Source organism: Pleurodeles waltl, chromosome 4_2, assembly GCF_031143425.1.
Source record: "Pleurodeles waltl isolate 20211129_DDA chromosome 4_2, aPleWal1.hap1.20221129, whole genome shotgun sequence".
Lineage (NCBI taxonomy): Eukaryota > Metazoa > Chordata > Amphibia > Caudata > Salamandridae > Pleurodeles > Pleurodeles waltl.
This window is the reverse complement of record NC_090443.1, coordinates 619,026,959-619,054,735: the sequence shown is the minus strand read 5'-3', so window position 1 is coordinate 619,054,735 and position 27,777 is coordinate 619,026,959. Positions and strand designations below refer to the sequence as shown.

At 41.9% G+C, this 27,777-nt stretch overlaps 1 protein-coding gene across 5 annotated transcripts in view; it reads left to right on the top strand.

Annotated features, from left to right (window-relative positions):
* Positions 1-27,777, top strand: part of COL11A1 (collagen type XI alpha 1 chain) — a 360,373-nt gene that overhangs the window by 106,790 nt on the left and 225,806 nt on the right. For 4 of the 5 annotated variants that reach the window (XM_069232190.1, XM_069232189.1, XM_069232192.1 and 1 more), the window contains 4 exons: positions 5,896-6,150; positions 16,779-16,841; positions 17,637-17,678; positions 19,082-19,144. In XM_069232190.1, coding sequence (XP_069088291.1) covers positions 5,896-6,150; positions 16,779-16,841; positions 17,637-17,678; positions 19,082-19,144 — 423 coding nt within the window. The remainder of the gene's footprint in view (positions 1-5,895; positions 6,151-16,778; positions 16,842-17,636; positions 17,679-19,081; positions 19,145-27,777) is intronic. The other variant, XM_069232193.1, reaches the window with a different exon arrangement.

Sequence of the window (27,777 nt, the reverse complement as noted above, 5' to 3'; positions counted from 1 at the left end):
TTTTCCTTTATGCCAGTTACAGCCCAACTCATAACAATGTTGTTATAGGCCAGTTGTCTTATCGTACATGTTCCACTCTTAAATGTTATGCACCTTACATTGTGGGCAGCAAGATGTGCTTGGAGTGACTTACTTCATATTTAAAATCAGGTTTTTCTACCTGTCAAAAGGGTAATTTTTAAAGGCAAGGTGCAAGCTGCTGCTATTAAGGCTCACAGGGTATGGCTGAAGATGTGTTTCATTGCCACTGTAGGTGAGCACATAGGTGCTGCAGTCTACAGGTGGAATTTAACTTCCCCTGCTAGGGGTATATTTCTGCAACATATACAATGGCTTTATAGGAAAGTGAATCAGGTTTAAGCACATTCCAGCACGTTTGAAGTGGGGCACAGGCACTTAACTCCCTGCATAGTAGGGTTAAAATGCACAGTGTTCTAATGCCAGCAAGGCAGATAAGATAAAAATTGCAAAAATGCAAAAAGGTATTTTTTTTACTCTTTCCTATAACTATGATATTCTTGGTGGTGAATGTAACTATGCATGTGTCTTGAAGTAAAAACAAATACCATCTCATTGACCAAAGACATAGGTCAGACTTAACAGCAAACAGACAGTTTTTTATTTTAGCATTTTGAAACACATTGGATTACAGCCATAAATCATTTTGTACAATTGAATTGCATATTATAAATGTCTAATTAACAAAGAATGTGAAGGTAGGAGAGCAAGCAGAAAAACAGTTTATAAACAAAAGCCCATTTTGTTGGAGATTTAATAGACTATGGGGGTTATTCCAACTTTGGAGGAAGTGGTAATCCGTCCCAAAAGTGATGGTAAAGTGACGGATATACCACCAGCCGTATTACCAGTCCATTATATCCTATGGAACTCGTAATACGGCTGGTGGTAAATCCGTCACATTTGGGACGGATTACCACCTCCTCCAAAGTTGGAATAACCCCCTATGTCACCAAACTGTTACATTTTAAAACAGCTTCTCCAGAGTGCTTGCCGTGCAACTCCATGGTTGAATGAGCTAAATAATGGAGACAAAAAGAAGCAATGGGCAACTAAACATATACACACATAACCCTCTTCATTTATCTTAAGTCGCATTGATGATTACTGACATGTACAAAGTTTAAACGTTAAATGTCACTCCAAACAGAACCCAGTTTCACATTTTGATTTTTGTCTTGAGTGACACATTAATTAACATGTCACATTCTAAAGTACTAAAAAAATATGTAGGTTAAGAAATACAAGTCTCTTGTATGCTTTTGTAAAGTGACTAGAGATGGATTGCAGCAAATTAATATGTTTCCTGTTTAGCATTTAGGGTAGCATATGTGGTAGTCAATGACCTTTCCTGTTTTTATGCCATTATCCCTTATTTGGTGTCATTTGGGAAATAGAGAAGAAGATGAAAACCTCCTTTATGTTTTGTGGAATCTTTTTATTATTTCTCATTGCTAGTATGTCATAATGTGTTCAACAAAAAATATATTGTTACAAACAATACGTTTAGAATGGTCCACTGGTGCAGAAATTGATAAAAACACATTTATGTCATCCATGCTGTATAAAGACCGACTCACATCTTCTGACATGCTAACAATACATCAAAGTAAAGACATTGTGATTCTAAAATCACAAAGTTCAATTACTTACAGTGTCCACGTTTTCTGTTCTTGTAAATGGGGACACACTACATTTGGTACAGAAACCTTAAATCACTTCTGGCAATCCAATTAAGATGCAATTAATTGTAAAGCAAATATTGATATTTTGAAAAAAAATATGTATATTGGATAAACATTTCAAGCATGTAATTATTGATGCCCATAAAGGGTTTATTTAATGGTAGAGGAAAACCAACCTTGCTCTAGTGCTTTACTATACCATTCCAAGGCACCGAAGAGACAAATTTTTTGCAGAAATATGTCATTCTTGTACCTTTATTAAGTATGTATAGTTCCTTAGATATGGGTGTCCTTAATATGTACCAGTGAATATCAGAACTTTATTATTTAATATAATGCAACAAGAATAAAAATACATTGGATAATGAATTATACATGAGCTTTGCTTTTAATTTGGCAACCTATATTGAACCACACAAAGACAATGAACACCCTATAGGCTTATAGCACACTTCAGAGGGCTATACCGATTGTTAAAGGCTCTGCACCCGAGTTATAGGCGTGAGTTACAAGTGAGGGCTCATAACAAAGGAGCAGGTCTTTAACAACTGTATAGCCTGAGGCAGAAGGGCATTATGGCCATTTGAACATTCCACCCACTGAAGGTGTGATGTTCTGAGTTAAAAAGGGAGAAAAAACATGAAGACAAACATTGGCATGTTGGAGATCCAGGCTAATACCAGCCATTACAAGCCAGGAGCTATTCCATTGTCTCCAATGGAGCCGTCAACAGTCCAATGTGCTAAATAATAATATACTACTAAAAATTAAGTTTGATGGCAGCATCTCTCTCAATGAAAGCATGAACAAATACAACCTAAATCTAAGTTATTTAGAACTTTTTTCTTAGAACCAGATCCCCACAGACAATGCAAAGACTCCTCCCTTATCTTATTGAGTTCTCGGGTAATTTTTGTATTTCTCCTCTACCCACTATGATAATTAAAATAGTGAAATGTCAAACATATGTTTTCAGTGAATATTCTTTGACAACCTTTTCACCCCTTGGAACTAGATTGTAAGTGACCTTACATGGAACTTTCACACTGGCATCCAATATTCCAAAGTATCCAAAGTATCTGTGACCAATGATGCATGGGTGACTTACATATTGATTTTTCCAAATTTCATAGTCTAGTATAATTACACTACTTGTGAGTGTTGGAGTGAGCTCACTATGCCCACTAATTGTTAATATACCATAGAAAGCCAGCTTTGAGTGACTGAAGTCCAAATCTGGCTTATTCACTGAAGCAGATCAAACAGGAGAGAAAGGCAATTTTATTGAATTATAAATACAGTTTCCTGTAAAAATAACATTGTAAATGCTTCATCTTTGCTGTTGTGAAAGGAGAAGATTTTCCATCAGATATGATCTTCCCTTATTTGGAATAAATCCACATTCATTAATTAAAATCAAGAATGAATACATAAGGTTAAATCATTTACCTATTGTTCCATATGTACTTTATGGAAAGATGAACCTTATTTTTGGAAGCCTCAAAGATGAAATTACAGTAGGTGTAAATAAAGCAACAGCTGGGGACTTATTTTATTCTTTCTTTATTTCATTGGGGCATTCCTCTACTAAGCAATCACAATGTAAATCAGTAGTATGAATGTAGTTGTTGCTATCTGTGACCAGGGCCAGTTTACCTAGCTCCGCACATCTAAATATCACCCGGTATGCACTAAGTGAATACTGTGTATTTATTTTTGTCCATGTTGCAAAAGGTTAAAAGCAACAGTGGAGGTGGATTTCAACCATATAAACTACAGAAATGTTGGATCCATTCTATTTAAATTTGAACTTCTGAAAGATGTGTATGTACACTAACACTTAACATAAATGGCACAGGAAGCAAATATGCCATGGTGTTGACTGGGTAATATAAATAAATGTGGACTTCTTTCCTCTTCTGGACTATGTTATATGAGAGTAAATGGGGAAAGGTTTTCTATTTATTTAAAAAAGGAGACATGTGTAATAGTTATTTTTCTATCTATCGAATAAGTATTTCACCCATGTCTGCTCATAGGCCCTTGGTGTGTCTATTCAAATTCAGAGCAGACCCTGAACAAGCATAAAGAATGTAACCAAACACATCAAGACAAACTGTAGTAGATAGCTCGCACTTGTTACACTTTTGCAAAGGGAAAATGAAATGTTGAGATCTTGTTAACAGTTTGACAACACAACAACTATATCACTTGGAAAGGTAAATAAATGGCAATGACTACTTCTTGGGTCCATTCCACATTTTAATAATAACCCGTAGAATCCCCTTTCAATATTGTCTAAATGTATTTTACTGCTTGTGACTAAATTTGGGATACAATTGAGGCATTTATTCAAGCTTTTTTTGTTAGAGTACAAATAGTGTGTGAAAACTGAGAGTGGGCTTGGCTCACATAAAAAATGTTCATCTGAAGAGAAGCAAAGTGTACTGTATTGTAATCTTAAAATGCTCATACTGCCAGGCAAATAAACAAAACAATAAAAAATGGACCAACAATATTACTACTGGTTAAAATATTTTGGGGAAAAACATTCTTATATGATACATTTGATTGATTAAGCTGATTCTTCTTTTAACTACAAACATACATGCACATTGTGCTTTCAACAGATATATATTGATTTTCGGACATTTTTGCAGGATTAGCTATCTCTTGAATGTGTTACTGTGATCTGTACCATAGAATGCAAGAAGATACACACACAGAGAGGGTGACCTCAAAAGATGTTTAATGCACCGTGATGATACTAAATTTAATTGTGCTATTTTAAAAAGAATAATCAGCCAGCTGCAGTGTACCTACTGACTTAGATTATGAGTGTCATACACTCCTCATATCATGCATTGTTTTCCTTGTAAATTACATTAAAAGATGCAAGAATGTGTAAATGTATATTGGAAAAGAGTGACATAGTTTGCTTAGACAAATGATGCTCCATGACTATACATTCTTATGTAGAACTTGTAAATATGAATACTCAAAGATTTAAATTAAATTGTGGGCAATACATTGTGGCTAAACATCTTCTACTTTAGGTACGCTCACATTCAAGAACCATAAATAATAATGACAAAAGAATACAGCAAACATATGACCTTGTGATGTTTGATGTTACAAAAAAGTATTCAAAAATATGAAGTTATATTGGGTTGGGTTATTTGTAAGCATTACACCTATTATACTAACCTAATTGAATAACTCTTTGTAGTTCCTAAATATAAAAAACATAGTGCTAAAAGTTGCTTAGGATGTTACATATTAATGAAACTAAGCTTTTAAAATTTACTTTAAATATTGAAGGATGGATTAAAAAAGCCCATTACATTAAAGATAGAAATGTATTCCTGCAACGGTCCTAGAGTACATTTCTAGGGATTCAAAAGAATACTACAACAGCTTCTTTCCATGATTACGCCTCATGACCAATATGTATTCAGGTGCAATTTCCACTGATTTAAAAATCTACATGAGTATGTTTGGCATAAATGTGCATTTGCACATACAAGGTTTTTTCTATGCAGAATCTCTACCAGTACACTTAATGTTTAATGGAGGTTTTTGGTATGTTCATGAGGTAAAAACTCATTTAGAAAGGTGCCTGAAGATTCTTAACACAAGTAAAGTCACACCATTGCTGGTGTTTACAATATTTCAAATGGCCATACATGCGCCCCTTCTCTGCAAACACCCGTATTGTGACCCTTAACTTACATCTAGGATGGTGAAAATTCTGCCCGTTAACAAATTTTCCATCATCCCAGATGCAACCTAGCATTCTACAATTCCACTTATACCAGTTCTGTAAAGCTTGATGTGGAATTTAGAAACTAATGGGTTCTTTGCACAATACAGTATCCAATACTGTTTGTAAATCCAGATCATGCAATTTTGTTTTGAACCAGTACAAGACTATCAAATGATTCTGTTCATTTTGATTGTTTGTGAATAAATATATTAAACCATATTTATTCATCTCTATGCATGCACATCCCAATCTATTAATATATTTGAAGGACTGGGACAATCAGTATTTCAGAATAATATTAAAAGATGATGTGCTTTAAAGATGCTTTTCTTTTTAATTACAGACCATGGTACGCTTATATTGCTTTGACTAACATTAATGCTCATATTCCTCCCATGCACCAAACCTTTGCTGCTTATGTGATAGCAAAACCCAGTTGAAGAAACCTTTGCTGAAGAATATGTTACTGGCGAGGACTATGATTCTGGGAAAACAAACGTTGAGGAAGCTGAATATGGAAGCAAAGTCATAGATCCCACAGAGGTCGATCCTTTGGTAGATGGAGAGTTAGGAGAATATAATTTTTATGACTACAAAGAGTATGAAGAAAAACCAACCAATCCCACTAAGGAGGAGTTTGGCCCTGGTGTGCCGGCTGAAACGGATATCACAGAAACAAATGTAAGTGTGTGAATCCTGCGTTTTGTGTGTTGAAACAAAATGAGTGTTTGTCAGTTCTTTAACAATAACCTTGTATTTCTTTCTGCTTGGTATACTTAATTAAGGGAGTACATTCTTCAAAATTAGGCTCATGTTTATTCAGGACTTACATGCACAAGTTCATTTCAATTTGCAGTAATTAATATTGTGAATAATGTCTTCCTTGACTACAGTCTGAGTGAACAAAATACAATATTTCTTTCAAATAATGGCAGAAAAATACCTAGACTCATTTTACTCTCTGGATTATAGTGCCACAGAAACCAGCCACTCATGAATGCAAACCTCTTGATCTGAAGCGATTGTATATTTGTATATAAACTTTTTAGTACACTCACCATAGTGTAAAGTTTCCTGTTTTCACTTATATCGCACAATAATATGTTAAACAGTATATTACAACTATTACATGTAGTTGGCTTTTATATCAGCGTGTGTGCACAGGTTTTAACATCATGCCTGTCAACTTAATAAGAGAAGAATGCACTTAAACCAGCCCATACGCAAAGATTCCCACTACTCTGAGTGACTAAATGAGGTGAGAAATTGAATTAGTTAGTAAAAGAATGAGTGAACATATGTGCAAGTGAGAAAGTGAACAATGGAGTCAGACAGTCAAGGAGGGAATGATTAAAGAAATGTAATTAGCATCGGCATGGCACTAGGAAGGCAAAGGAAGCTTAAGGATTTCCATAGTGTGATGAAGAGACATCATTTCATATGCACAGGGTGTGGTCTTACACCAAGAAATAAAAAATAGGAATAACCTGATCCAGATGGGCTACCCCCATGTAAAGCAGGAATGTTAGCTTTGTCCACTATGTGTTTCCATTATGGAACATGCATTAATGTAGAGCCATCGCCACCTGAAGACTGAAATCAACAGCATTTCTCCTCTCAAAGTAGCCTTGTGGTCACATTTGAGTAGGTAAGCTTTGTGGCCGTCACTGTGAGTCCTGTCTTGATCAGGAGCACTTCAGCCAACAGAAGGGGAACCAGGTACAGCGATGCAGTCAAGGATAGCTCTCACCCCTGTGGATACCCTTCAATCAATTTACCCATAAAAGTGTGTTTAAGGCTCTTTACATTTAATTACTTTTTATATATAGAAGTTCACCATCTTATGGTCATTTCAGAGCACAGTCAGTGGTTGGAGGAAGGAGACAGACTTTCAGAAGACACAGTTTGTTTAGACAGCAATCAGTATTGCAGCTATTAATACGAGTCAACCCCCATACAGTGGATATAGTAAAATTATTTTCAATAAATCTATCTAACCATTTTCCCAAGAAAGATCTAAATATGACTAATCTTTTTACAATCTCAAATTTAAAAGCAGTGAAGTGGTTTTTAATGTTAAAAGCCTATGATGTACAAATGATTTAATGGTGTGTACTCTGGAGTACTGCATAGTATGTGTAAGGAAGTCACAAGAAGAACAGAGGTGAAACAGGAACTATAGTATTACTGTGCAGTGAGAATCAGGCAACAGTGTACACTATGAAGCAGATGACCAGGTGTCTGAGAAAGTGGTCTGGATAATCGATTCTAATAGGCGAGATTTGCTAATGGTTTGCGCTGGTGCTCATGCAGTGCAATGCAAAGTAATGCAAACAGCACAAACTGCAGCAATGATCAATTTTCACATGGAAAAAAACATTTGTGCCAAAACATGACTCTTGTGAAGCACTAAACTCGCTTTGTGACATTCTCCTCAATTATGCACAGAAGCGGTGGAACAGTGCAAAAACAGGTTTTCACACATATCCAGATCTACTAAAGTACAGTGATCTGGATGATGCCACATCTAATGAAATCAGGTGTAACCAATGAATCAAGGAGTACATTGGTTACCATAGCTAAATGTAACATATCTGCTTTAAAATAAAAGCACATATGTTACACATTTTCTGCTGTTCTCTTGACTAACAGTAGATATTTGTAGTAGATGCTGTCTCCCAATTAGAAATTCTAGAATATACACTGTTGGCTTGTCTTTACGGTATGGTGTGAGGCAAAGTATCATACAGAATACCCATTTTCAGTGACAGCCAATAAAATCATCAGCTTACTCAGTAGTTTTTGTCCTTCACACAAAGCAATGCTGTAATTCTTCATGCAATGCACAGTTGAGTGGAGCATACTAAGGCCCTCATTACAACCCTTGCGGACGGCGAAAAAAGGGCGGTAAGACCGCAAACAGGCCGGTTGTCATTACCGCCCCATTATGACATTGGCGGTTTGGCATATGTCAAACCGCCAATGTCCTGCACCGTCCGCCACGGCGGTAACGAACTCCAGGCTGGAGACAACGGTCTCCACCCCAGCTGCCGTCACTAGACCGCCGGCAGTATCAGGACCCTGCATACTGCCATGGATTTTGTGGGGTTTTGTACCACCATGAAATCCATGGCGGTATGTACCATCAGTGCCAGGGAATTCATTCCCTGACACTGCTTGGGGTCTCCCCCTCCCCCACCCCCTCCTCTGAGTCCTCCCCCAACACCCATGACCCCTTCCCACCCCCCAAAGATGGTAGGACCCCCTCCCCACCCCATCCCACCCCCATTGAAACTCCCACACATACCCCCACACCCCCTACATGCACGCTTACACCACTCACACACATACACGTGCACATTCATGCACACATACATACACATTACATTTCCTTACACACATTACACCCCCACATGCATACACACACTCACGTAACCCCTTTACACACGCACACGCATACCCCCATGCACGCACACACCACACACCACCCACCCACCCCCCTCCCCTAACAGACGATCACCTTACCTGTTCCAGTGATCCTCCAGGAGGGAACGGGATCCATGGGGGCTGCTCCGCCACCTGCGCCCCGCCACCACAACACCGCCACGCCGAATACTGGGTCGTATTATGATGGGCGCTGTTCTGATGATGTGGTGGTGATGGTGGAGCAGCCTCCACTTCACCGCTGACCACAAGTATGGCTGCTGGCGGCTCTCCGTCCAGAAAAGGGCGGTGGGTTGCCAGCAGTCATAATATGGTTGGCGGAAGACCGCCACAACTGGTGGACTTCGGCCCGGCGGAACCTCAGCTTTCTTGTGAAAAGACCGCTGAGGTTGAAATGAGGGCCGAAATCTGGAACTTAGGGGGTGATTCTTACCTTGGCGGGCGGCGGAGGCCGCCCGCCAAAGTACCCCCGCCAGAACACTGCACCGCGGTCGTCAGACCGCCGCGGTGATTCTGGGTTTTCCACTGGGCTGGCGGGCGACCGCCAAAAGGCCGCCCGCCAGCCCAGTGGAAAACAACCTTCCCACGAGGACGCCGGCTCTGAATGGAGCCGGCGGAGTGGGAAGGTGCGACGGGTGCAGTAGCACCCGTCGCGAATTTCACTGTCTGCAATGCAGACAGTGAAATTCAGAGTGGGGCCCTCTTACGGGGGCCCCTGCAGTGCCCATGCCATTGGCATGGGCACTGCAGGGGCCCACAGGGGCCCCACGACACCCCATACCACCATCCTGTTCCTGGCGGCAGAGCCGCCAGCAACAGGATGGCGGTATGGGGTGTCAGAATCCCCATGGCGGTGCAGCGAGCTGCGCCGCCATGCAGGATTCTTTTGGGCAGCGGAAAACCGGCGGGAGACTGCCGGTTTTCCACTTCTGACCGCGGCCAAACCGCCGCGGTCAGAATGCCCTGCGGGGCACCGCCAGCCAGTTGGCGGTGCTCCCGCCAACCCATGGACCGCCGGGGGTCAGAATGACCCCCTTAGTGTTATGTAGTTTAAAAAGACTTTGAGAACCAGACATTAAAATCAATATCATGTGTATGTTTCTAATGCAGACTTGTAGGCAAACATCTCATATTGTGCAAAAATTTGTTAATTCACAGGCTTGTGGGAAGTTTAGCTGTGGTCAATGATAATACAAGATACAGCATTACATGAAAGGTGTTCAGACAGATATCTTACTAGGCTTCTCACTCTTGGAAAACAGTCATGAAGAGACCACCTCCTTTAATTTGAATGATTCATAATTTTGACTCATTATAGATTGTATTTCAACATTTGCACTGGTTACAAATTGGACAACCTTGTAAGGAACTACTTTCAAAACATAAAAAAATAGAAGAAAATATGGCTGTTTTTCAAAAAATTAAATCCCCCTACTCACCTCTATTAATGTTTAAATTAATTTAAAATCACTCTAAACCCATTTTGTTTTGGTAAAACTACATTAGATGTCCAGCTTGTTGTGTGGAAAATATGTAAATGGCTTGAAGACATTCACTGGAGAAATCCTGAGTATCCTAATCTGCAAACTAAAGTATATATTTCCTAAACAGTATGTGGAAATTATGTTTCCTTCAGTTGCTTTTTAGTTGTTATACTCTTTCTCTCATTATTATTGGGCCCATTACTTTTGCTATTGGGAAATCATGAAATAGCTTCCAAGTCAATATCAGCTTATCCACAAGCAATGGGCTTGCAGAATCAATGTTGAATTTGAATCTTGAAAGTATTCCAGTGACTGAAGGTTATTGATTCTACATCAAAATGATTTAGCAATAATTTGACAGCAGTTAAATTCTGACCTAGCAAGGGTTTCTAATTCCAAAACAGATAAAATTTACACGACATTCATTCTGACTGACTTCAAATTCTTAAGATCAATAAAAAGTGTCATAGAATTCTCAATTATTTCCCAAGCCTTATTAAAGAGCACAAATAAATACCTATAATAATTTTAGCTTAAGTCCCCCCATTATTATACTATATTTAGGAATAAAGGGGAGTATGGCAAGTGGTTACTTTTGTGACTAGGATAGCAGGACTACAGGCACCAGACTCCTTTGGGGTAGCGTGTCCACCTCATCTCACATCACTTGCCTGAAGTCATATAAGGAGTGCTGTGCTCCTGTGTGCCTGGGTGAAAACAGGGCCAAGAATGGAATCGTCTGCCCCAATCGAAAGCTGGGTGTGGCTGGGCCCCTTCCCTTTGTGTTTCTTTTTTCTGCATTTGGGGGGAAGGAGCTTCAGCTGGCAAGTGGTGAGTGACAACCTGGTTTTATTAACAATTGTTGTCACTATGGGAAAGAGGAAGGTTGCTGGTTCAACTGTACCTTTGGCTGTAGATACAGTGACATGCCCCAAAACGACTATAGATAGCATGTTAGGGAGAGCAGTAAGGACTATTTCTATAGAAATTGCATTAGCTGAAAGAAGATTGTCATTGGGTAATTATGTGAGTTCTGTTCCTGGGCATACGAATGTGCAAATTTAATAGTTGGTCAGTGGACCCACTGATATCTTCTGGTTGTAAAAAGGGAGTTAGTGAAGTGCAAATGTTATGTGCTTCAAACTGTGTGTCTGGGAAAGAAACCCAATTGTGGGTATTCCATCTCATCAAGATCTGCCTAGTGCTTTTCCAATGCAGCTTTCTGCTCATGCACAGCTTGGCCCAGCCACAAAAAGGAAGAAAATTATGAGGAAAAGCGGTACTAATAAAGCAGTTAGCCAAAATCTTATTACTCAGTCAAACCCTAAGACACCGTGGACATGAGCGCGTCCTTCACAGTCTCAACCAGCTTTATGCCAGGATGCACCCCTGCAGGTCTCTGTAAGTTACAATGACATGATGAATCAGCTCCCGCTTAGTTTTCAATGAAAAACTACAGCTGCTGCTTGATAGACTTGACCGCATTGAGAGTCGGCTAGCAAGTGTCCTTACTGCTTCTCACCTGAGTGCTAATGAGCATGGACCAAAATCTGATAGCTCAAGTATTGTGAATCAGTCCAATTCTGATGTAAACTTGAGGAGCATAATCACTGCTGCAGCCCCAGTAAGCCAAACCAAGCATTCCCTTGCCAGGCTTGGCTCAACAATTCCATAGTACAATGAAGATATTGACCAGTTAGCTCCCAAATTTATGAACGCCACCCAGATACTAAGGCCCATTAACCAGTAATCTGTGGTGCCAGTGTATAAGAGTGTTCCTAATAAGAATATTTTTAAAGTACCCCCAGCGGCCATCCCTTATGTTGTAGTTATAACCGAAGCTCCACCCTTGAAGGATGGTGAAAGTGAAGCAGTTTTGAAATAAAATTACACAATGGTTCAGGCTGAACTATTGTAATTGAATTAATATTTTTGACATTGTTATGGCTAGGAGGGTCAACTGGGTGGGGAATTTGGTGAAGAGCTGTGAGGGTGACTGTATTGTGGTTAATTTCCAAAACCCCCACTTGGTGTTCAGGATTTTGGCCAATAAGGAGCCGAGCGGTCCTTCCACTTGGGTTCATTTATAAGCTTCTCTTCTTGTGTTCCCAGTGCTTACTCAAGCCTGCACCTGCTGACTGTCTTTGTTTCCTTGTGAGAATAGGTTTGATTCCTTGATCAGCTTGGAAGGTGTGGAGTGACTAGCCATTGAGCAAACTGTTTCTGCTTTGCCAACAGACGATTATCAGGCTCGATCTCCATTAACTAGTGCTTTCCCTATTTGTGATATAATTGAACCCTCTCAGGATCTGCTTTTAAAAATTCGAAGTTTGAAAATAGCGGGACTACACTCCAAATGATTATTCCTGAAGTGGTTGTCTTTGATCAAGAAGTATGACATTGTTATGTTTCAAAAGACCTGGTTGTGACTCCTTCCTTTATAGATGGCTATCACTGCTGTCACACATCCGTAGTCCCTTCAAGCGTTGGCCGTGCATCGGAGGGGCTGGCTGTATATGTTAATGTGATTAGTGGTGTGCGAGTTTGTTTTTTTGACTCACCCAATAATGATTTCCAAGTTATTTTACATTTACTTTGTAAATGTCTATAATAATGATTTTTGGAAGTGTTCCCAATACTAAGTTGGTTAGTGTTTGAGTATATTATTAAACTAATTGATAGGGAAGTTTTTTCAGGCCGACCTATTTCTCTGTGCCTGGTGGGTGATTTTAATGTAAAGCTGCCTTTGACGAGTGAGAGTCCGTCTGATGGTGCACCCCAATTGTGTTATGTGACCCCCAGGACGTTAGATTTAGCTGCTCGTCTTGCTTCTAACAGCCTATGTAATATTATGGAAAATGTTGGTGGGTCTCCAGAAGGGGTTTTTACTTATAGTGGTAGGGGGAATCCTTTGGTGATCTATTACATTTTTGCAACGTGTAGTTCGGTAAATACAGTGGTGTCTGGAAATAGTAATAAAGACTGACTTCAGTGACCATAAACCTTTGAAGGCAATATTTTAACAGCACCTAGAGAGAAACCTAGAGCCTTCATTGGAGCCAGTCACCCTCAACTCACAAGAGATAATCTTAGACTTATGTGGAGGCAGCGTGAGCCTGAAGGTTTTTTAGTCTAAATATTAGGTCTAATCATGAGCTGGTTTTTATATGTCTTGCAGAGGAGGATAGGGCCAATTTAGCCCAAAAGGCTTTTGCTGGCTTTGTCCATATATTAGGGGCACTTTGATAAAACCTTTTAGTCCCTTGGTTAACGCACCCAGATGGTTTAGTCATGAGTGTTCTTTAGCTAACCGGCGTTTGCGTCAGCCTCTTAGTGCAAAGCCTAGGGACCCAGTATCTCTCAGCTCAGCAAGGAGACAATACAAGGGAGGTTACAAGAAGGCGATGGGGAGAGGTATTAGCAGACCACTGGGAGAAGTTGGTGCTGCCCACAAGAGTTAAAGACAGTGGCCCTCATTCCGAGCCTGGCGGGCGGCGGAGGCCGCCCGCCAGGCTTCCCCCCTCCGAAATACCGCTCCGCGGTCGTAAGACCGCGGAGGGTATTCCGAGTTTTCCCCTGGGCTGGCGGGCGGTCTTCACAAGACCGCCCGCCAGCCCAGGGGAAAACTCCCTTCCCACGATGACGCCGGCTCGTAATAGAGCCGGCGGAGTGGGAAGGTGCGACGGGTGCAGTTGCACCCGTCGCGTATTTCAGTGTCTGCTTTGCAGACACTGAAATACTTTTAGGGGCCCTCTTACGGGGGCCCCTGCCGTGCCCATGCCATAGGCATGGGCACGGCAGGGGCCCCCAGGGGCCCCGCGACTCCCCCTCCCGCCATCCGGTTCCCGGCGGGAGAACCGCCAGGAACTGGATGGCGGGAGGGGGAGTCGGAATCCCCATGCCGGCGCAGCATGCTGCGCCGGCTTGGAGGATTCCTTTGGGGCAGCGGGAAACCGGCGGGAGACCGCCGGTTTCCCTTCTCTGACCGCGGCTGAGCCGCCACGGTCAGAATGCCCCGCGGGGCACCGCCGGCCTGTCGGCGGTGCCACCGCGTCCCACGGCCCTGGCGGACTTGTTCCGCCAGGGTCGTAATGACCCCCAGTATGTCTTTCTGGTCAATAGTTACAGAGCTGCATCATAAGAGCAAGGATGCTAGCTCTTATTCTTGCCTCATTTTGGTAGTACTTGGGTGGTGCATATTTCTGAAAGATATAAAGTGCCTGTGAGTGAGATTGAGTTTGTCATAGATTCAGCGCTAGCTGCCAAGTTTAGGGTCCGCTTCGATGGAGTGAGTATTGCCATTTGTCAGAGTGCTAGTGGCAAGGCCTCTGGTGTGTATGGCATTCCAATTGTTCTTTTCAAATATAACACAGACTTTTGGGTGCCATTGTTAACCATTGTTTTCAATAACTTGGTCCATGAACCTTGCACCCTTCTTGGTCCACTTCAGTTATTGTACCGATATTCAAGAATTGCAATCACTCATCCCCTGGCTTGTATAGACCGATTTCCCTGATTGGCTCATTGGTTAAAATCTCAGGGAGGGTGATTTACAACAGACTCAGGGATTGGATTGAATGTGAGGCGGTTTTATACCCATATCAATACAGGTTTTGAAGCAAATTGGCAACCATAGAACAGTGTTTAAACTTGAACCTTATGCTGAGGAAGTACACAATCACTAAGACAATGCCTTTATACTTGGCATTTATGGATCTTTCCTCAGCTTTTGATCTTGTTAATAGGGCAAAGCTGTGGAGTATGCTTATTGAGCGGGGGCTGGATCCAGTTCTTGTACATTTTCTTGCCTATCTTCATACTGATAAGAAGGCAGGAATTTGGCTGGGCAATCAAGGAGAGGTTTCAGGGGTTATGCCTGTCGCACATGGCATCCAGCAATGTTGTGTATTATCATCTCTACCTTTTGTGCTATATATTAATGGGCTTCACCCATATTTGACCGGTGTCACGCAGGATGTACAAAAGATTAAAGAAGCGTTGTTACCTTCTCTTTTATATGTGAATGATGACGTTCTTTTGGCATGTACTCCTCGGGCAGTGCGTCTTCTGGTGAAAGGGATTTTATGGCCACCTTGACTTGCGCACCAATTTTTCAAACTCTTTTATTATGGTGTGCGGGCAAAAAGGCATTCAGTCTTCTGGCCTTTCAACAGGATCTGCCAAGTTATTAAGCACTAACACCATTTCTTATTTGGGGGTTATATTTTCATCAACTCGGTCTTGGGTCCCCAATATTGTGCACTGTAAAGTTACATTTTCGACTGCTGTGGGCTCTGTGTGTAGTATATCTCAGCCACGGGGTGGTGGTGCCTTGATGCCCCTACTCTCAATTTATAATTCTCAGTGCACCTTGATTGTCTGGTATGGGGTTGAAATTTGGAGAATTTCACAGTGTGAGATCTTACAGTGTGAGGATTATCAGTTTTGTAGATGAGTATTGGTTGCAACCATTTCTTCCTCTAGATACATCTGCCACACAGAGCTAGGTATGAAAAGATCTTATCATGTGACCGGGTGTATCATGGCTATTCATATGGAAGAACGATCAAGCGAGGTTAACCCGAGATATTATCATTGATTGCCTAACCTATGAGAACGGGATGCTTATTCCGTGGTTGAAGTATGTTAAATCTTCTTTTGATAAGATTGGTATGTCGAAGGCCTTTCAGGAGCCGGAATATTGCATTACCCTTAGAAAGAAGAAGGTCAGTTGTGCTTTCTTTCTCAATGTTTGTCAGCTGCGAACCTCGATTGAGGCTAAAAAGACTAATTTTGCAAGGTACCTACAATGTGTTCCCCTCTTTGATATGTTTAATTATTTACAGCATGTGCATGTGCATTGGGAGTGATCTTTGTTATTTCGTTTTAGGGCAGAAACTGTAAAGTTTGTGTTGTACTTCCTATAAGATTCTCGCATCACATAGGTAACACCTTCTGCCCATGTGATGGCACTTTACGTCAGACAGCCTTGCACTTTGCTTTTGTGTGTAAAATTTACAATAAGTACAGCAGGATGTTATTAGTTCCATTTTTGAGAAACAGATAGGGCCATGTTAGACAGATGGACCTTGCATATCAGTTTTTATCGCAGCTCTCAGATTGTGAAAATATTCCTGAAACATCAGTGAAAGCACGAAGGACAATGTTAATTTAATGGTAGCCATTTGGCTACTATGAATCCTTCAACGTGTCCCAGTTGTACTTTTATGTATTTTATGCACCTGTATATATAGATGTGTACATTTTTAACTATTTAATGTGTTTTATTGTTTTATGAACAGTCTTCCTTTGTAAATTGTTGTGGTTACATACACCATAAATGGAAGATTTGCAGCTAAAGTGTTATTTTAATGACTCCAGGTGAATGGTTATGGCGCATATGGCGAGAAAGGAGAGAAAGGAGAACCAGCAGTTATTGAGCCTGTAAGTAAATCTGTCATTTCCAAGGACCTGAATCACAACAAATGTTTACAGCACATTTAATCTAATACCATTTTTGATGTTTAAAGAAAGCAACAAAAACCAGTGGCACTAAAAATCATATACAAATTGCATCTTTTTGTTGTGTACAAAATGGTCATGTCAGATTTAATTTAATTACTGCATCTTGTTTTTTAACATATGTCATACACAAAGATACATGACATACAAACAGCTGCAAGACTAGAACTGTGCGTGCTTGCAGGTTACCAACTTGTCCTGGTTGAGCTCTAGTTTAATATCTCAACAGTATTTTCTCATTCTGTTTAGCTGTACAAAGCATTTAATCACTAGATGCACAAAGTGCAATCATTATATCTTAGTTGGCACTTTCATAAACGTTATCTGGTTGAAAAAAAGAAGGAAGTGTAATTTTTGCAGCAAAACCAAACTGAAGCTGTATTATGTTAGCACAGTTACGTAGCTTAGGATGGCCATTGGATGGAGTTTGATTAATTTAGCTTATCGTAAGTATAACCTTATCCAAGACTGTAAATGTTTCTGCAATTTTCCTAGTGTTGCATCTAACAGCAATTTCTTGCAAATCTAGATCTTTTAAATTAATTAATATAATTTTGTTCCTCACCTAAGATTAATCCTTTAGGGCTGCCATCATAAATTGCGTATTTTGATTCTCTAAGATGGACAGAAAATGTATGACTTTTACTGTAAACCTCTCCATTGTTAATGGTGCTTTAGTCTAATTTGTAATAATGATATTAAATCTATTTTTTGCAGGGAATGCTTATAGAAGGCCCTCCAGGACCACCAGGACCTGTGGTACGTGTACCTTTTCTAAGTTGAACTTATATTTGGGTCCCAGATATGTATGTCAATGATGATCACATGGCAATAATTTGACTGAGCCATTAAAGCTAACACAAAACATACATTCTAATAAAGCCATTGTAGAGAAATATAACGAATTTTCAAAACATATAGGAGTTGTGTACATTAAAAGTGGTAGTGACAATTAGTCAGCAGCATAAAACATTTGCAACAGGTGTTTGCCTCAAAACCAAACACATGCAGAGCAGATGACCAATTGATCCAGACAGTAGATCTTTACCCTTTCTGTGCAGGATTTCTACTCCAAAGTACAAATCAGACATGATCCCCACTGAAGTGTTGGGCACTTTTTACACAGTTGTTGCTAGGTATATATTGTAGCTGTGTTTTCATTTACTATAATTCCCAAAAGACCACCAGAGCCTGTGATAAGGGGATTCTTGACTGGCCATCTTTTCAAAATATACCATCTTCTCTGTTAGGCATTGTCCCCATAAGCAACGTGGGCATGGTGAAGCCAGCTTGATGACGTCAACAGGCTTCCAACCCAATATTCATGTTGCCCATGATAGTAGAATTATTAGCTAAATGATTTAAAGGCCCCTTCCCACCAAGGCGTAGGCTTAAATTACTATGATTTTGATAGGGGTGGGAATGTAATTCAGTATGGAATCTCTCATATAGTTGGTGAAGTAACATCTGCAGTGCACTTGTGAGCAATTTATGTCCACTACCTCCCTTGTGCTTTTTCCAGAGAAAGTGCTCTGCTATGCTGGAACTGCCACAAAGAAATACTTGAATTGCCAAATCTATATTCCAGCACATTGCTCTCTGAGTTGTCGAGAAACTTGCACATGCTAAGTTATATCTCACAGGCACAACATCTGTGCATTTAGAAGATACGTGCACGTGTATCACATTATGTTCATGCTCAGATTCTCTTTAGAATTTGTACATGTTAAAAAAGAGGACCTGGTCCAAATTATTGTTTTGTAATGCCAAGTGCTTGTAAGTAGACTTCACAAAGCGTAATGACACTAACTAAACCACACTGAATAATATACAGACATAATTCTGTAATGCTAAGATGTTTGGCAGGAGAAAGGTATATATCGTCCACAAAATGTCTCACAGCAATAGTCTCATGACTCAAATGCAACCTTCAGTGATAAATATATAACAGGACAGCCTCGTTGTTCTAGCTCTGGGTTAAAATTAGGGGCAGATACTTTATTGTTACAAAATTGAAGTGAAACATTTATCTAAGTCGGTTTCTACAACCCATATGGTATACGTACTGAGTGAGACTGTGCAGCGCTGAGTATGTCTAGTTAGCTTTTGTGAATTCTTGGGAAAATCAATGCATGGATTTTATACATGTCTCTTCTTCTTAGGGTATTACAGGACCTCCTGGCTTGCAAGGACCCCCTGGCACTTCTGGTGACCCTGGTGAGAGGGTAAGTGGAAATCTAACATTTAACTAACATCTTCTGAAATACCAAAAACGTAACTTCATAATATAATCCTATATGTTCCTTAAGACCAGCTTGAGTTAGCATATTTTTCCAGCTGTTTTAGCTGCCAAAAGTTATTACTTTAATAAACACAATAATATACTTTAATTTAAGGTGCAGTGTTTCCATACCTCTCCACTTCCAATATCAAACCACTATAACTTTTGTAATTCATTCACAAAGGTGCTTGAATATCTGTCTGGACTGAGCCTTTTAATGGTCACAAATGGTATGGTAAGCATTTCCCATCCATGTAGTAGGAGGGATGTTGTAAGACTTTCAGCCCTCATACATTCAGTGAAGCATATCATTTTCAGTTTTGAAAATCCTCCCCAGAGTTTCAAGCCTCACGTCTTCCTTCTGTACAATTCCCAAAACCAACAGTAAACCAACCCTATGTGTGCTTTTCTATACAACTTGTGTAAATGCCACACTGCAATTCTGTCACACTGCATCGCCATCACCCCCAGCTTTAGCATTCCTTAAAATCTGATTACCTGCACCCTGCTTTGTAGACAACACTGATTTCAAGACACGTAGGAATGAGTTTTCCCTGCTTTGTATTCTTTAGTTTGTTTTCCCTACAACATTCCTCATCAATTTTTGTACTCCTGAATGTATTAATGAAATCTTAAATTCAATAGTTTTCATTTAATGGCTTACTGCATCCAGAGAAATAAATTGAAGAATTAAGGGCCATATGTACGAACACATTTTCCCATAGACACAAAATGGGTAAAACCCTTTGCTACATCTGGCCCTTAAATCACTTAGGCCCTCGTTACACGTGTTGGGGACCTGGCGATAAAGACCACTGCATTACGAGTTTTTCAGTTTGCCCGAAGCCAAAACGCCACAATGCCACCAGTCCCTCCGGTCAAGTTGAAGCACCGTCGCCCGGCGGTGAGCTTCTCCGGGCTGGCAGCAGGCCTTAGACCACCAGCCGTATTAGGAGGCAGTAAACTACCAGGCTTTTTGCAGCGGTCACCCGCCACGAAAACCCTGGCGGTAACACACCCCGCAACAGGAATCCCCAATCCTGTCACCAGCACACGTACTGCCACACGTCCACACACTTGCAAACACCCCCCACCCATCCACACACTTGCAAACACCCCCCACCCATCCACACACTTGCAGACACCCCCACTCGACTGCATGCATACATACAAACACCCCCACTCGCTCTCAACCAGACATACAAACACCCACACTCGCTCTCATACTGACATACAAACACTCCCACTTGCTCTCACATACGCACCCCCCTTTGCATTCATGCACACCCCCACCCCTCTCTGCATTCATTCACACACTCCCCCTTCACACACACATACATGCAAACACTCCCCCTTCATGCATGCATTCATTCACACACTTCCCTACGCATGCATACATGCACACACTCCCCCTTCCTACACACAAACATATACGCACACGTTCCCCCTTCATGCACGCATTCATTCACACACTCCCCTCCACGCACTCATTGATGCAAACACAATTGGTCGCTCCACCTACCTGTCTGAGCCGCACAGCAGCTCACGTTGAGGTGGTTGTCTCAGAGAGGGTGGTTGTTGGCGCTTCCACCGCCAATGCCACACCGCCATGCAAACACCACTGTGCCATATTACTGCTTATAATATGGGAGGAGTCCTTGCAGCGTGGAGGTGGAACCGCCTCTCTCCCACCCTCGGCTGGCCTGGGGGTGTCGGGTTTGTGGCTGTAATGTGTCGGTCTTCGGTCTCTGACTTGTAATAAGGTGGTTGTGAGACCGCTGACACTGGTGGTCTTTTGGCGACAGCCAGCACTGCGGTCTTCCAAAAATATTGCAGTGTTATAATGAGGGGCTAAATGTTAGAAATGTAGTTGTTGGTTGACTGAGGTGTGAGCCTCGGTCAAGCAACAACCACAATCCCTTGCAGGATGAACCACAAATAGCCACTAAAATAACCTGCACTTAACCCTGGGAATCTTGGTGCAAAAAGCAGACAGGGTTAACTTAGAGGCAATGTGTAAAGTATTTATGTGGCACACAAACAGTAGTAAACTGAAAAGACAAGAAAAATCCCAAACCAATTTAGAAAAATAGAGTAAATTGTAATAAATTATTTGACATGAAAATGATAAAAATCCAATTAGTGGAATTCATTTTAACTAAAAACTAGCACCTAAATGATAAAAGCGCTAACCGCGGCCATCTGGTTGCGGGGTGACCCGGTAAAAGTCAGAAAATATGGCCAAGCAGATTGGAGCATGGTTCGGATGCAAGAAGTGGATTGAGCCTTATCAGCGCTTACCTTTGGACTTGGAAAAATGTTCTGAGAAGGGAAAGTTTAGTGGAGCAAAGCTGCAGGAGGTGACCAAAGAAGGAGCATCATCGCCGGATAGCCTTGTTTCTAAGCTGCTGTAGAGATTTCCACATCTGAAATGGAAGTCAAAATTCTCCAGCGGGAGGAGGCAGAGGACTGTAACCTAAGACAATTCCACAAGGCTGGATGCCCCTTTGGCGTGCAACTGCTAAAAATGATCTGCTGAATTGTGAGAAGCTGCAATGTCAAAGTGACATCAAATACACCTTGGATGGATATGTGAGCAGGTTGGTCCCGTTCTCTTCCTGGTTCTCAGAGCAGTTTCTAGCCAAACATTTGTTTTGTCGCCACTTTTGGATTTTGGCTATCTGGTCACCTTTAGCACCACTTCAAAGGGTCCAGCACTAGAAGGAGACAATTTGGAGGGTCAGGACTCACTCAGGTTGGGTGCAGGTGAGGGTTTAAGATGGGGGAAGCCTTTTAGGTGTCCATGTAGCTCTGCACAGGAGGCCAGCAAACTCGCCCTTGTGAGTCCCTCTAGAGGTCCCGGGGCAGATGAAGAACAGGGCAGCAATTCAGCAGGGCAGCAGTCCTTCAGAGCACCAATCCAGTAGAGTGACAGTCCTTCTTGCAGCACAGCAGTCTTTCTTCCTGGCAGAGTATCCACAGGTCCAGAAGTGTTCTAAAGAGTTGGTATCTGAGGTTCCCTTTTTTATACCCTGGTGACCTCCTTTTGAAGGGTGGGAGAAGCTTCTAGACAGTGGCTTTAAAGTGCATAAAATGTTCTGTCACTCCTGGCCTCCCTCCAAGCTGGCTGCAGTGGCAATGAATAGGTTTTAGGCCCTTTGTGTGAAGGCAGAGCACTCCCTATGCAGTTGCAAGTCAGGCTGTGCTCATCTTCACCCCTTCATCCTGCTAGCAGATGTCCCTTTGAGGTACACCTAATCCCTTTATTGTTTGACTGTTTGTGAGGAATTCATCTGTCTGTCAGTTACCCACAGTCCGTCGCGCTGTTGCACGCGGCACGAGCCGAACATTGGGCTCGGGCCACAACACGCCTTTCCCAGACGCGGCGCACCCCCAGTCTGCTGTGTGCTTTCCGAGGCCCAAATTTGGCATGGGGCCTCGCTCTTTTGCTATGCACCACGTTTTCCGGCATTTCTGACCCCCACTCACCTGTTCTTTTCTTCTCTTTCTCCTTTTCTTCTGTTCTTCTTTTCTTGGACATCTGGTTGTGCCTTCCTTTATGTTTTTCCCCCTTCCCATGTTACCTTTCTCTTCCCAGTGTTCCTTGTTCCCTATTCTCTATGGTTCCTAGTTAATTCTGTTCTATGTACTTTTCCCTATCTAAGATGGTGTCCTTTTATTTCCTGTTGGTCGTTTCCTGTTTTTTGGTATTTAAGGGCTGTGATTCTTTCTCTCTTTGTGCTGCAACACTTTCTGTTTAAATGGTGTCTTCGCTCCTGCTTCCTCGTATTCTTGTGCTGGTTCTCGATAGTTCGGAATACTTTTTCCTGTATTTGCTCTTGTTGATATCTCTTCCTTTTTGTTCCTGTTTTAGGAACATATCTTTCTGGAGGTTTTTTCCCCTTTTCTGTTTTTTTTTCCCTCTGGCGCTACTTCTGAGGGACACGGCCTGCTCTTGGCGTACCCATTGCCTGCAGCACCGTGGCTACCAGAAAGAGTCGCCCCTACTTGGGCCAAGGCCGAACATTCAAGAACAGGATCCACGCCACTCGCTCTGCGGCCTTCAGGGTAAAGAAGCACATACGTTGTGACACAGTCATGTAACCCAAGAGAGGCTACAGGCAAAAAAACAGCAGAAAAATGTCAACTTTCTAAAAGTGCCATTTCCTAAATTCTAAGAAAACACTTGACTTTACCATTTAATAGGGTGTTTCATTACAATTCAAAAGGAACCAAACATGACATAGCTACCAGTTCCAAATTGGAATTACTTATAAATATATTTTATTGTTTTTAGACAAAGATACAACAACACAATAAGTGCAAAATTATAAAGTTCCACATCACCATACCTGGATCTTCAGGAAAATTAAGCAAGATCATCACTGTTGGGGTTTGCTCCCCCAGACCCAATCGGTGGGCCATAGTATTCCACCCATTTGCCCCATAGCTTGTCAAATTTATGAGGGCAGCTCCTGATGAAATAGATCAGCTCTTTCTGCTTGACACACCAGTCCATGCTGGCCCTCCACTTAGGTAGCGTCAGGGGTGTTGGCAGTTCCATTTGCACACTATGGGCCTGATTAGGAGTTTGGTGGCTGGCTCTAATCTTCCAACAGGGAGGTTGCCACTACACTGGCTACCACTCCACCGGACCCATTACGAGTTTCCCACTCGGCTGGCGGGTAGAAACCAAATTTTTCGCGTGCCAAACTGTTGGCAGAATTAAGGGCTGGTGGCAATGCTGCCGTCACAGGGTGCACCAGCACCCTTGCAATGTTCACTGTCTGCCAAGAAGACAGTGAACATTGCGAGAGTGCTGGACAAGTGCTGCCAAGTGCATGGGCAGTGCAGGGACCCCCATGTGGCCCCCTTCACCTGTTCTTCACCAGCCTTTTCATGGCAGTAAATCTGCCATGAAAAGGCTGACAGAGAACAAGGTTGTAATTAGCACGTCTGCACTTCATTGAGCTCCTCCCTGGCTGATTCGGACCTCCACAACCACCAGCCCATAGGGATCCTGGATCCTGGTGGTAATGGCGATACCCTGGTGGTGTAACCGGTCGGACTGCTACAGTAGCGGTGGTCCTGACCGCCACTGCAAGTAATGAGGCCCTAATTCTCTCTTAGCTACCACTGTAGCTATGCTCATGAATATAGAGTATACTTGGGCTTGCCCAATCTTATCTAGGAGGCCCAGTAGAGCGGGTTTAGAAGTCAGCTCAATTGAGAAATCAGCATTTGGAAGGTAACAATAGGGGCAGCAAGGTTTGTGGAGAGGCATTGGGGCATGAAGTAAGTCATGTGTAGGTAGTGTAGATATATCATTTGTAGGCATGTAGGTATGGCAATTTTACGGGGGTTATGCATGCTTCCTACCGTTTCCCCTTTTATTACACCTAAGTCTCCCCTAGGGTAGGCCATAGGTTGCCCATAGGGCAGGCTGCTCTATAAGTAAAAAGTAGGGCATGTGCTTGTACGTTTTGCATATCCTAGTAGCGAAAAACATCTACATTCATGTTTCACTATTCTGAGGCCTACTCTTCTCATAGATTAACATTGGAAATTCCTTAGTACACTTTTAAGCTGTAATTCATGATTGAGAAAGAGTCACTATGTCATGTTTTATATCATTGGATTTTTAATGATAAATCTTCTTTACTGGTAAAGTCATATTTAACTTTGATACTTTAGAAATGCTACTTTTAGAAAGTGGACATTTCTCTGCTCTTACAGCGCTGTTTGCTTGTAGCCTGTCTCCAATATACACCTGTCGTGGCTGACAGTCACACTTTGTGCATTCCCTCCAGACAGCCACAAACACAGGAAGGTTTGGTGTGTTTGAGCACTCATCTGCATTCTGATGGCCCCTCCCAGGCAGGAAGAGGGGAAGGGACTGACACACTTGAATAGGCAGTGTCTGTCATCACACAAAGGGCTGATTACCTCCTACTGACAGACTAAACCCAGGAAAAAAGGATCTCTGTGCACTTCAAAGTACCTTCTTTGAAGTCACCCAAAGGCACAACTGGGTATAAGTACTGAGTCTCTGATTGGGTCTCTGACTCCATCAAAATGAGACACTTCTGGACCTACACTAGACCCTGTCAGAAGAACTGCTGTACTACATCAAGGACTGTTACTCTGCTAGAATGCTGACCTGAAATGACTTCTGCTGTATTGCCCTGCTGCCTGCTGCTTTCTGACCCTGCTGAAGTAGAGCTGGGGTCTGCCTTGCCTCCCCAAGTGATCTCCAAGGGCTTGTTGGCTTCGCAGGTCAAAGTCTCTACCCCTGCTCATGTGCCTGGTTTACTGGAAGTGGACCCAAATACTTGCTCCAGTGGGAATTGATTTATTGCCTACTGCGTGAGGTAGAACCGAACCTGCACTGCTGTTGTGGGAATAGAACTGGTTCATTGCCTTTGGAACTAGCTCTTTGTTATCACATTGGAACCACTGCATTGCCGCCACTCCTGAAGGAAAAACAATACATCCCTTCACTGCATGGAGAAAGCCATCACATTGGTTTCAGAACTGATGCATCGCAGCACCAGCGATTCACCTTCGGAACTGACGCATCACCGGCACTGCATGCGGAAAAGTGACTCATCTTGTGACTGTGACTAAGATTAAGATACTTTGCTCAGCTGGCCCTGCTTGGGTCCTTTAGCCAGCCTTTGCACCATCCCCAGCAGCCTGAACTCTTCACTTTGTCCCGGTCCAGCGGTCCAACTCCCATTGGCGCTTATTGCTTCTAAGCATTAGAACTCTTTTTATTTTCTGAAAATTCACATCTCAACTTCTGCTAATTGTATTTTTCTCATTTTTATAAAATTACTGTCTATTATTCTGACCTGGGGTGCAGTCCTTTTGTGGGGTTTTTCAGTGTGATACTGTGTGTTGTGATGCACAAATACTTCACACATTGCCTCTTTAGATGTGACTGACTGCTCTGTGCCACGCTACCGGGGGTGAGCACAGGTTGTCTTTTAGAGTATCTGACTTACTGTGACTAGGATTGGAGTTCCTGCTTGTACAGTGTGCATACTATGACAACCAGAAAGCCAATTTCTAACAGTTACTAGCATACCAATATACGTGTGTTTTAATTGCATTGAAAGTGATGATCTACAAAGCAGAAAGTACACCAAAAACTGAAATTAATTTGAACTAATGGGTAGTAAATGCACAGCAGGAAAGCTTTTCTCCTCCCAGACAAATGGCCCCATTCACAAAAGGTAGGAAAAAGTCAGAAATTTGATCCAGCAGGACACTTCGAGGGTATTTCTATCTTCTTTCAGATTCTCAAGTAATATCAGAATTACACCTGAAAAATTAGGACGGTTGTAGTGTTTCTTTTCACATGCATAAAGTTTATGAAAGAAGATTTCCGACTGGTGGCACATTGCACACATGGAAATATTACAGTATGGTGCTTTTGAACAAATAACCTATTTTATGTGTCCCCCTAGTAAAAACGATTACAGATGGAGAGACCTCTATCCTCTCCAACCTCATCAAGTATGTGGGTTTTCCCTCACCACTGTCACTGTGATAATGCTTGTTCTTCTCTTTTGAATGAGTAAACTTATGAGCATTTCTAGAACAAGAAACTATTCACAAAATATATGTGAATACCAGCAAACCTACTGGTTTCTGTTTTTGACCTACTTTTTCAAGTAGGACCTTCTTGGAACACCTGAAAACCACCCTTGAACTTGCAATTTCAAATATGGAGATTCCAGAATAAAGGCAGAATTTTTACATTTGGCCGTCCCATTTGCTTGACCACTAAAAATCATATTCTGCATTCCCTTCTTGCAAGGCATATCCCTAGGTTTGGGCAAAATAAGTTTTTTTCACTGTAAGCAATAGCATATAGTTATGTGAAGCTGTACAATTTTGCATATCGGCTTCCGTCTGCCAAGGACACAGAAAAAAAGGCAGAAGGCAGCCTATGAACTGCCCTCAAACTGATAACTGTCCACTATCAGGGAAAATTGTGACCCTCACAGTTTGTGTGGTTCTTCTTGGATCTTGTTTTGCTGGCCAAGAAAAAACATACTAAATACACAAAATGCCTGGCTTTTGCATGTTTGCCTGGTTTACCTTCAGAACAAATTTAGGAGCCAATTTAATTCCTGGCAGACGGAACGTTTATCCTCCAGGGTGCTGGAGTAAAATATATGTGACAGTCATTTGTAAAGCATTGCTAGGAACCTCCATCACAGCTTCACTCATTTTGACAGGAGCACTGTTGTACAAAGGCTTGCAAAGCATGCAGAAAAAATAGTTGTCTTCCACTGCACTAATCTTAAATAATATCAAGGCTCAACTCAGCTCAGTGAATTGCAGACAGGAACAGGTTTTATGCATCCCTCTTTGAATCAGATATATGCGTGGATCTCAATATACCACAGCCCTAATCCTGCTGGGGATCCCACTTTTCGCAATTGAGCTACAAGTGTTTGTTTGTAATTGGCTTACCACTGTATCTAGCCCTGCTGATGAATTCTAATGTGATTAAGCCAAGGAATCTAACCATGTAATTTTAATGGGGACCATACATTGGTGTGT